At 38.7% G+C, this 12,399-nt stretch overlaps 1 protein-coding gene across 2 annotated transcripts in view; it reads left to right on the forward strand.

Moving 5' to 3' along the window:
• LOC117361374 (sodium- and chloride-dependent neutral and basic amino acid transporter B(0+)-like) overlaps positions 1-12,399 on the forward strand; it is a 284,301-nt gene that overhangs the window by 161,750 nt on the left and 110,152 nt on the right. For both annotated transcript variants that reach the window (XM_033946600.1, XM_033946601.1), the window contains 2 exons: positions 424-652; positions 4,451-4,576. In XM_033946600.1, coding sequence (XP_033802491.1) covers positions 424-652; positions 4,451-4,576 — 355 coding nt within the window. The remainder of the gene's footprint in view (positions 1-423; positions 653-4,450; positions 4,577-12,399) is intronic.

A 12,399-nucleotide genomic window follows, 5' to 3' on the forward strand; every position in this document is an offset into this window, starting at 1 on the left:
GAACTGAATGGATTGCAGTACTTTTACTGTATGGAAATGGCTACTGTAGCTTTGTAAAAGTGGCCCAATGTTTTTGTATCTGGCCCAATGAAAGGTTAAGTGACTTGCCTAGCATCACAAGAAGCCACAGTGTGAATTGAATCAAGTTCCTCTGGTGCTCAGTGTGATGCACTAACCATTAGGTTTTCCCCTCCGAGGAGGTCTGTTAAGAAAGCAGCCCATTAACCCTGAATTTTTCAAATTCTCGCATATGAAAATGTCTTCACTTGCATATGTAGCCAAATTGCTGATCTGCCATGAAAATTTGTACAGCTTAGTACAAGAGGCTGAAGGTTTGGTTTCTCAGCATTTGTTTAATGTTAATCTATTGCTGTGTTTCCATTAAATTACATCATAGTTCATTCAAAACTGTTCTCGCTTTAGGTTTGGAAAGATGCTGCCACTCAGATCTTCTTTTCTCTTTCAACGGCCTGGGGTGGTCTGATTGCTCTATCTTCCTACAATAAATTCAACAACAACTGTTACCTAGACTCCATTATTGTTTCTGTTACAAACTGTGTTACCAGTGTATTTGCTGGGTTTGCTGTCTTTTCCATACTGGGACACATGGCTCATGTTTTAGGAAAGTCTGTTAAAGATGTAGCAGAGTCCGGTAAGTTTTTCCTTAATAAAATTTTGTAGTCTCTAACCAGATCATTAAGATCTTCTTGAGTTAGCAGGTGAGGTTGTTTTTCATCCACTTCAGGTTCATACAACTCCTCCACAGGCACATTCTTCATCTGAATTTTCGGCTCATTGTGCTGCAGATGTGGAATAAGGAACTGGAACTAGATTCTCCGAGTCATGATGAACAGGTTTAATTGCTGATGGGCAATCAGGATGCACAATTTTTTTGTTTATTCCTCTTTGTGAATCCTGCAATTGTTGTCATGCAAAAATAACAGTCTGAGTGGGTACAGTTATTTGGGTAATTCAATGATATGCTGCCACTTGGTGTCTCTCACTGCTATCAGCGTCATCTATTCCACTGAATATTCACAAAATGAACACCCAAATTGAACTGTCTGTGCAGGCCATTCCTGAATGAAAGCTAGCCCTGACCTATAAGCCTTGTATTGAAGATCACTGTCCTATAGATTTCTTCACTAGTTAACATCCTGGAACAAAATCTCCAGTAAAATATGACACATCAGGGACCAATTTATCTGCTACTGAACTGGTGGGACTAGAAAAGAATGAGAAAGTTACTGCACAATTAATATTTTCATCTTAGAGGAACTGTGTCAAATCGATTCTACAAAACAGACTGACATGTTTTCAGGTTGCTAGATTTTGCTCCATGTAACTGTTGGAATCTCGTTAGCTTGCAGACCCCGGGGCTAATTTTCATGCTACCTGTATAAGTCCACTTATACTTTAGCATAGGTCCTTTTCTTGCCTGAAACAATGTCCTAATCCCATCCCAGAAATGCTCTCCCCAATCCAAATTAAAATAAAAAAGTGGTTGAATTGCACACATATTCTGATTTGCATGCAAGGAGGACAGCCTTGAAATAGACCATTTCCACAGGTGAAATACTATTTTATTTGCAAGAGCTCGTTTTGAAAATTGACCTCTAATTCAACAAGGGTTTTCATGGTTTATGTAGCACTTCTGGAATATATAAATTGGGTCATTTTAAACTCCCTCTCCCTCCCACCCCCCTTAGGTCTGTAAGTATGTTTTAAAAGGGAAATTCCTTGCAGGGACTCATAAAGGGGAAAGTACTTTACAGCCTTATTTTACTTGGGTAACATATTAGTTACCTGTGTAAAATGGTCTAGAAAATTTCCCTCAGCAATTATGATTCTAAACAATATTGCTACAATCCTAAATTAACAAAATGGCCCTTAATTTAGCAGCCCTAGTTGTGATTTGCATGTATATAGCTGCTCTGGTGTAGATTGCAAGAGGATGTGGTTTGGGTGGAACCAAAATTCACACATTTATTCCCCATTTTATAAAGGAAATTTGCATGTGTGTCTCAATATAATGGTGTTGGGATTTACTTCTGCTCCCATATATAGTAAAACCTTGGATTGCAAGTAACTTGGTTTGAAAGTGTTTTGCAAGACAAACAAAACATTTGATATACAAGCAATGTCTTGCAATACAAGTACATATAGTATACACACATCACAACTGAGCCGATAATTATTCTCTCTCTGACACTGCAAGAGTGTAGTGACTGTTCTAAACAAGCAAAATCTTGCAATACGAATACATACGGTATACATGCGTCACTTCATTACAACTGAGCCAATGGTTTTCTCTCTGACGCTGCAGGAGTGTAGTGACTGTTCTAAATGAACGAGGTCTTGCAATACAAGTACATATAGTATTTTGTATTAAAATGTAAATTTTTTGGGTTGTGGAATGAATCGTCTGAGTTTTCATTATTTCTTATGGGGAAATTTGTTTTGATATATGAGTGTTTTGGATTACAAGAAATGTTTTTGGAACAAATTATGCTTGTAAACCAAGGTTTTACTGTACTTGTAAAAAAAAAAAAATGCTTCTTTGGGCTAACTGTTTTTAGGAGGAATTTAGGGAGTTCTTCCTCTTAATTCCCCATAGCTATTTTTTCCAAAAGGAAAATAAATGATTGTAATCTCATGTTACAGCATGTTAATAAAGGCATAAAGGCAGGAATACACATAGGAGAAGATTTTCTAATATCGCAGCCATTATTGTAATGATTTCAAAATGATGAGTAATTCTTTAAAAACTGCATGCAAATGAAGTTCGCAGAGTTTCGTGACGGGTCGCTAAATTTACTCATGATGAGTTGCTGGTGATAGCGATCGGCACATGTGCAAAATACACCATGAAAAGAGGCTTAAATGTGTGCATGTGATGGGAAAAGCAATGCCGTCATCATCATCTTCGGGTCTCATTACATATCTTCTCATCAGGTCAAAATGGAAAGCATGAATATAAGAACCACCATTCATAATGCTGTCCGCTATTGTAGCACAAAACATGTGCGACTCACAAATGCCTATAATTCAGATTTTATCATAAACCACAGCCTATACTCATCAGACAAGCCTATAATACATATGCTCAAGAAGCATGCTTTTGTTCCCCCATATTATAATTCATGTGAATCCTGCCACAACTAGAAACACATGCCTGAGATGCAATTTACACAGCACCAGCACCTCTGGAGCAGCTGGTGATTTTTGTTCGCAAAAGCTGGCACCATGCTTGAGGAATCACACAGCAAGGATAAAGAATCATCCAGAGTGCTCTTTTGAATATTGATGAGCCAATTTTACTACCATTTTAATATTAATGACCTTGATGCATTACATTTGCATGGCTGAGTCGAGGACTGCTCGAAAGCTCGGAAAAAACCGCGGTGAGTTGTTCTGATAATTGGTCGCTAAAATACATACACACTAAACCGGCTGGAACAGGTTTAACAACCATCGTTAAGGGCACAGTAAGCTTTGAGAATCTTCCTCATAGTAAATATGCTATTATGTCACTATGGACTTCTTTTACGAAGGTGCACTAGCGTTTTTAGCGTGCACTAAGCGCACGCTACAATGCCGCATACTAGACGCTAATGCCTCCATAGAGCTGGCGTTAGTATTTTCCATGTAGCGTGGGGTTAGCTAAAAACGCCAGCATACCTTCGTAAAAGGAGCCCTATATGTTTGCCTGCCTTTATGCAAACCTATATATATATATACATGCTGTTATATTACCAGCAGAAGTTGCAATCATTTATTTCCCGTTTGGGAATTAAGAGAAAGAACTCCCTAAATCCCTCCTAAAAAAGGGTTGGCCCAAAGAAGCATTTTTTACAAATAAAATATAAAAATGCATGGGAGCAGCAGTAAAACTCAACACAACTTGCATGTATGATTTTCATGCAAGTTATATATGAAAGTTGGTGTATCTCTTCTGTAAGTTATATGTGGATGGTAATGCCTGTGTTTGTGCAAACTTACATCTCTATATCGTGACACCCCTATTTAAATGTGTAACTTACATACGTAGGTTGCTGAGTTCCTGAGTTCATTTTTATAAAATGTATGTTTGTTAAATCGCTGTACCCCTTGCAAGTGTAGGCAGATTCCCATGAGCTCCTCTCTGTTGGCAAATCCTTTTCTAAAACACTACCAAAATTGTGCATGTCCCAACCTGGACTTATCAGTTTCAGTTTCTACGATTTATCTAAAATGGGCTATATATTTGGGAATATACAGAAATATATAGGACCGGATGTTCTAGGACTTGAACATGAGTTGATGCCACCTAACGATGATCTAAAACAATCTTGGAGGCAGTTTTCAAACTGTCTGCCTAGGTGCAAACTATTTGCAGATTATGTACCTAATTTTCAAAGAGAGTACACAAAACTGGAAAATAACTTCTAATATTTATGTTCCTTTTTAGGGTTTGGTTTGGCATTTATTGCTTATCCAGAAGCATTGACTCAGTTGCCATTGGCCCCTTTTTGGTCCATTCTATTCTTCTCTATGCTTATTACATTGGGCCTGGACTCTCAGTTTGCACTGATAGGTATGTAGTAGTTTATTACTTAAAATAACTGCATTTATCATTTTAAAAATCTGTTTGGTTGTTTCAGATTAGCAAAACGCTAACCCCCAGATACTTAGAGTTACCAGATTTTAGTTTACTAAATTCCGTAGCCTTGCTCCCAGACCCACCCAATTCTGCTTAGCCCTGCCTGATTACACCCACATCACACCCCATCCCTGCCCATTCAACCTGTTCTCGTCGGGAGGGAGGGCATGCGCATGACATCACTGTGTTACATCTGCACATGCGCAGATGCCCTCTCGACGCGGTCCCAAAGAAGAAGCTTTTCAAAAGCCAGAAAAAGTGCCGGGTTTTGAAAAGCAGTCCGGACGGCCAGACGTGCTCTTTAAAAAAGAGGCCATGTCCGGGTAAATCTGTACGTCTGGTAACCCTTCAGATACTGAGCCTAAGATGGTTTAGCAGACTGACCACAGCAGGACAAATCTTATCCAAATATTCGTTGCCTAGGCCATGTTTGGGCATATGTTATGTGGGTGCCAACTGATGCTTAGTGCCAGCACCCTCATAGCTAATTGAGCAAAGATAGGACTGTCTTTTGTGTGGTCCTGTTCCCTCTAAGCTGAGCAGGAGTCCTCCACCCACAGTCTCACCAATAGAGGGTGCTGTTTTACTGTCACATTTTTCAATTGTGAGGGACAGGCAAGTTCTGCAGGACTCCAGGGAACATACCTGTCCTTAGCGACTGAAAATATTCCACCCCCTAGTGGTAGCAATGCAGCTGGAGGACACCTGCTCAGCTTAGTCCTGGTTATCTGTGCATATATTGAAATAAGAAAAAATCACTCAAGAGACCTATTCAAAGTATTATATGGATGATATAACAAAGTTCACAGGTTTGCTCAGAATCATGGAGGGGAAAACTGGGGCGAACCCCAGAAAAACCACCTCACAGCCCAATCATCGCTTGAAAAGTAAACAGAGCGTTATATCATTTCATATATGTTTTTGATGTGAAAAAACTACTGTTTACTAAGCTTGTAGTTAAAGAACTAGACAAACTTAACTTGCAGCTTGCGAGTTCCGACATGCATGTTTCGGTCCTGCCTCAGGGAACGCACAGGAAAAGGTGAAAAAACGCTCATGCGATGGGTATAAAGAGATTCCGCGGAATCTGCAAGTTAAGTTTGTCTAGTTCTTTAACTACAAGCTTAGTAAACAGTAGTTTTTTCTCATCAAAAACATATATGAAATGATATAACGCTCTGTTTACTTTTCATGCGATGATTGGGCTGTGAGGTGGTTTTTCTGGGGTTCGCCCCAGTTTTCCCCTCCATGATTCTGAGCAAACCTGTGAACTTTGTTATATCATCCATATAATACTTTGAATAGGTCTCTTGAGTGATTTTTTCTTATTTCAATATATGCATTTTATCACTCTTGTTACATTGTTTGTAACTCGTCCCCCTTTTATATTTGACTGGTTATCTGTGCAAGCATTAGCACTGAGTATCGATGCTGCCTACATAACTGCTGGCTTTTTCTTGGCTCCATTCATGAACCATCTTGCATGTGTAGTTAAGTGCCACCACATATGCAGTAATGGCCTGCTGAGCAAGGCTTCAGTGGATAGGAGCCTCTCCTGCTGATATAAACCCTAATGAACATCTACCCCTAAGTTTCTCTTACATTGATATCGCAGATTTTTATTTGGAGAAAGATTTTGTCTTGACTACAGCTGAACAAATAAAATAATGTGAAAGAAAATATGGCATATTCTAGACATTTCAGGGGAAATTCTATAAATGGCGCTTTAGTTTAGGCACTGGTAGGCACCCTATCAGCACCAAAGTTAAGAGAGAAACGCCAATTTTAAACAGTATTTAAGTAAAAATTCTAAGCGCCTACCGGTATCTAAATAAATGACATCATAATTGCACCTCCAGAGGCATCTGCCAGCGCCTAATGCCACTATAGGTATGGCTAATGCTGGTTGTGGCATTAGGTGCCAGTAGGCACTTCCGGAGGTGGAATTCATGTCAAAGGTAGGTGCCAGAAATGTAGGCCTGGAAAATCTATTTTTGCCAAAGGCATGATTCTCTAAACGATGCTGTCGCATGATTGACACGAAATTGGAGGAAGCTTTTAAGGTGGCTGCTGACAATGGCACTGTTTAGAGAATCCAGCAGTTCTTCTCACCTTCATATGTTTTACCTATATCATGACCTTTCTCTCAGCCTCTCTTTTCCCAATCTCACACAGATACACTCCATCTCTTTCAGCAACTCCTTTCTCTGCATCTTGTGTCCCCTCTGCCTACTTAGCTTCTTCTTTTCCAAATAAGGTCTCCTCCTCCCAGCTCTAGTCCCCCATCACAGCCCCATGCTCCCTGAGGTCCTCTTACCCTCAGAGCCTGTTTCTTCTCCACTCACATGGCTCCACTAAAAGTTGCTGTCCCCATCACTCAGCCTCTCGTCCCTTTAGAGCTTTCACACATCTAGCTCTTTACAACATTCTCTCTTCTAACCAATAACCCCTTTCAATTTCCTTCACCCCTTCCTAACCCCCCTCTATTCCTTCCCACAACTCTGCCCCCATTATCCAACCTCTCGTCCCCTTACAACCACTTTCTTCCTCGTCAAGACCTTTACAGCAGAATTCTTTCTCTTGTCAATAACCCCTTGTTAATCCCCTTCATCCCTTCTTGGACCTCTCTATTCCTCTTCCCACAACTCCATTCCCAGCACACGTTCCCATCACGCAGCCCTTAAGATTAAGCTCTCAGCATAAGAAAATACTTACAAAGGATCTCTTTTGCCTCTAACAGGCCAATGTGTTTGAGTCCATTCCACTGTAGGAAAGAAGGCAAGGATTTTATTCCAAGTATTTTCTGATCATGCAGAAGATGGGAGAATACCACCAATCCTAGACCTGAACAAACATTTCACAAAATAAAAGCTCAGTACATTTCTTTAAGCTCTCTTGTTCCAGTTCTTCAAATAGAAGACTGGCTACGAGTATTCTCTGGATCTAAAGGATGCCTACACTCATATGCAGCTACATTCAAACCACAAAAAGTATCTATGATTTGTCATAGGGAAAACACCATTATCAGAATTGCATACTGCCATTTGGCCTTGCAACTACACCTTGGGTGTTAAGGGATTTAGTGGTCATTGCAGCATATTTACACAGCTGACTGAGGGAGCATGTGTTTCCCTATTTGTATGATTGGCTAGTCAACCATGCAGCTCATGGGCAGAAAGATCTATTCACTCAACCATTCTGGTTTGGGAGTTACTAGGGTTTATTATAAATGATTAGTCCCATCAAAAAACCCTCTTTTAGGCATATAAACCTGATAACTCAAATAAAGTGGAAGCTATATCTCAAACCTAAATAGCATTAAGGAGGAAAGCCTTAGGACACAGTCTGGAACTAGAGTCCTCATGGACCTATCTGCACCTCCTTACAGGCATAAAAACCTCCTAAAACTGTGTGTTACAAAGTCTATATCAATCTTCTCCCATGAAATAAATCAATATTTCAAAACAGATTTCATATCACTTGTGAGAATTTTGTTCAACCACACGTATCTTGTATTCTTTAAAATTTAATTGATGTGTGTTCATATCACTAAATAAGATCCCACCACCAAATTATAACCAAGTCACATCTAGAACTAATATCAGCACAGCAAAGAATAAACAACTTAATTTCCACTATAGAGGAAATTCAGGAGAGTCACCAAGTATCAGCATTAACAGTCCATGTCACTCTGATGGAGCATTACTCCAAGCATCACTCCTTGGACCATTACTATCTGTGTACCCTCATCAAAAGAAAAGATACACCAGTCAGCTTTCTCAGGACTTGCCCCCACAATCTGGAACTTACTTCCAGAGGGACTACATCTAACTCAAGACTATCTCTACTTCAGAAAGCAAGTGAAAGCTTAACTCTTCTCCCAAGCTTTTAATACATAGAAGCACAGAAACATGATGGCAGATAAAGACCAAATGGCCCGTCTAGTCTGCCCATCTGCAGTAACCATTATCTCTTCCTCTAAGAGATCTCATGTGCCTGTCCCATACCTTCTTGAATTCAAACACAATCTCTGCATCCACCACTTCTTCTGGGAGACTTTTCCACGCATCTACCACCCTTACTCCTGAGCCTATCATCTCTTAACTTCATCTTATGCCCTTTCATTCCAGAGCTTCCTTTCAAATGATAGAGACTCAACTCATGCGCTTTTACGCCACACAGGTATTTAAATGTCTTTATCATATCACCCCTCTACTGCCTTTCCTCTAAAGTATACATATTGAGAGCTTTAAGTCTATCCCTATACACCTTATGACAAAGATCACACACCATTTTAGTAGTCTTCCTCTGGACCGACTCTATCCTTTTTATATATTTTTGAAGGTGCTGTCTCCAGAATTGTGTACAATATTCTAAATGAAGTCTTACCAGAATCTTATACAGGGGCATTAAAAGCTCCTTTTTCCTAATGGCCATACTTCTCATGCACCTAGCATCCTTCTAGCTTTCGTCATCAACTTTTCAACATGTTTGGCTACCTTAATATCATCACATACAATCACACGCAAGTCCCGCTGTTCTGTTGTGCACATAAGTTCTTCATCCCCTAAACTGTAATATACTGTACTGTTCCTTCATATTATTCACACCATCCAGGGTGTCTACTCTATTGCAGCTTTTGGTATCATCTGCAAAGAGGCAAATCTTACCTGACAGCCCTTCAGCAATATCACTTATAAAAAATGTCAAAAAGAACATGCCTATGATTAGAACCTTGAGGCACACCATTGGTAACATCCCTTTCTTCAGAGTGATCTCCATTAACCACTACCCTCTGTCATCTTCCACTCAACCAGTTCTTGACCCAGCCTGTCACTTTGGGGCCCATCGCAAGGGCACTCAGTTTGTTTATTTATTAGACGTCTGTGTGGAACACTGTCAAATGCTTTGCTAAAATCTAAATCTACACATCTAGCACACTCCCTCTGCCCAATTCACTGGTCACACAGTCAAAGAAATTGATCAGATTTGTCTGACGACCTATCTCTAGTGAATCCATATTGCCTCTGGTCCTGTAATCCACCGGATTCCAGAAACTTCACCATTCTATGTTTTAAAAAATGTTTCCATTAATTTGCTTACCACAGAAGTCAAACTTACTGGCCTGTAATTTCCTACTTCTTCATTACTTTCACTTTTGTGTAGAGGGACCATATCCGCCCTCCAGTACCATTCCCAACTCTAGAGAAACATTGAAAAGGTCAGTCAGCAAAGCCACAAGAACTTCCCTAAATTCCTTCAGCACCCTCGGATGTACACCATCTGGCCCATCACTTTGTCTATCTTTAATTTAGCTAGCTCCTCACGAATACAACCCTCTGAAAATCTATCAGGGTCTACCATTTGTCCATCACTATTCACATTTGTCTTCTACGGTCCCAAACCTGGCACTTCAGCCATGAACACAGAACAGAAATATTTGTTAAGCAATTCAGTTTTTTCTTTATCAGCTTCTATATATTATTCCCCTTCACTTTTGAGACTCACAATGCAACTTTTGCACTTTTTCCTATCATTGATATATCTAAAAAAAAAATGTCTTGTCTCCCTGTTTTACCAGGTGAGCTACTTTTTTCTTCCATTTATGTTTTATTTACATTTGATATACCGCTTAAGCATATTACAGATCTAAATGGTTTACAATAAAATACAGGTACTTAGAACTTCCCTATCTATCTTGAAGGCTCACGATCTAGTTAAAGTACCTGAGTAAATAATTATTAAAACAGAAAAGATAACAAAATTCCAAGAATTATGAGGGAAAGATACAATTCAAATAATAAAATAAAAAGATAGAAGAAATAAAAAGAATAAAATTAAAATATAAAAATAAGTTTAAGAGATTAGAGATTGAGCAAAATAAATTCCAATCTAGTGCAAAATAAATTCCAATCATCAATCCAGTCCAATAGAGCTCCAAATCTGCAAGGAAGGATCGACACAGAGAAGTGATGGTGGGCTGTGGGGCCATCCCTGCCAGAGGTAAAGGAATAAACTGTTGCAATCTGGGCCCAAGAGCAGAAGGCAAAGAAAGTTTCAAGTCAAGTTTCAAGTTTAATAGTTCATTTGATTAATCGCTTAATCGTAATTCTAAGCGATGTACAATTTAAAATACATTCAGAGGGAAACAAACATTACAGACTTTAAATAATAACATTAAATTAAAAATAGTCCAATATACTCATAACAAAAGGCAATGAAGGGAAGTGAAATACAATTCATGATAGAAAAGCAGAACAAAAAAAGGGAAAATACATGAGGAAAACGAATAATGAAATATAATGGAAAAAAAAAACAATGGTCACAAAATTAATAGATTAAATATCAAAAGCATCTTTAAAAAGAAATGTTTTTAGATTACTTTTAAATTTTCCCAGATCATGCTCATTTCGTAGGTAAATTGGAAGAGCGTTCCAAATCTGTAGAGCGGTTACAGAAAAAATAAACTGCCGTCTTGTGCTAATAATCTTGAGCGAAGGAATAGTCAGTAAATTTTGTTCGTTGGATCTTAAGGTTCTGCACGGATAGTAAGGGATTAGTAGTTTATATATAAACGCCGGTGTTTTATTGAGAAGAGTTTTAAAATGGGGAAAGTTTATATGTTATTCGATGAGTGATTGGAAGCCAATGCACGTCTTTTAAAAGAGGTGTAACATGATCAAATTTTCTGGATTTGGTTATAAGCTTAATAGAAACGTTTTGAATGATTTGAAGGCGTTTAATTTCATTCAATGATATTCCTTTAAAGAGTGTGTTGCAATAATCTAGTTTGGAAATCACCAAGGAGTGAATGAGAATATTTAATGACTTCGGACATAGAAATTTTGAAATTGCTCGAATCTTACATAATCTATAGAAGGTTGTTTTAATGATAGTACTGATATGATCGTGAAAATTAAGTTTGTTATCAAAAGTCACCCCTAAAATTTTTATACTGTTAACTAGATGTAGGGGGACATTTTTTATTGTAATAGGAGCAATGAGAGTGAAATTTTCTTTCCATGGGAATAGCATAACATTAGATTTTTTGATGTTAAGTGACAGTTTGTTCGTATTTAGCCATTGATAAACTAGATCAACTAGATAAACCAGGAAGAAGAGGCAGACCACGAAAGGTCATCTGATGCTGTCACCAACCCACTGCAAACCATCCAGGCAGGCCCCACCGATGCAAGCCAACACATTTGTATCTTTGCTTTCCTGAGTACTCAACTAGCCTTTCTTAACTTTTCCAGATTTTTTGCCTGTCTTCCTCTTTCTGTGATATTTTGTAGTTTATGAAAGCTAACCTCTTATTTCTTCTTAGCTACTACTTTTGAGAACCAAAGCGGCCTTCTTTTCTTCGTACTTTTAATTACTTGCCTCACAAAAAGGTTTGTCACCCTTACAATAACTCCTTTCAGTTTTGCCCACTGCATTTTTACTCCTTCCAGACATTCCCACCCAGAGAACAATTCCTTGACATAATCCCGCATCTGAATAAAGTTAGGGATTTTTTTAAAGTCTAGAACCTTTATTTTAAATGAGCCTTCTCTGTACCCATCTTAATATTAAACCGCATGATGCAGTGATCACTGGATGCTACTATATCACCCTTTGTAAAATCAGAAACACTTTCCCCATTTGTAAGCACTAAGTCCAGTATGATCCCACCCTACGTGGGTTCCATTACCAACTGCTGGAACAGTTCTCCTTGTAGAGAATCCAAAATTGCCCTACTTCTAGAAGACCTCACA

This window comes from Geotrypetes seraphini, chromosome 5 (genome assembly GCF_902459505.1).
Source record: "Geotrypetes seraphini chromosome 5, aGeoSer1.1, whole genome shotgun sequence".
Lineage (NCBI taxonomy): Eukaryota > Metazoa > Chordata > Amphibia > Gymnophiona > Dermophiidae > Geotrypetes > Geotrypetes seraphini.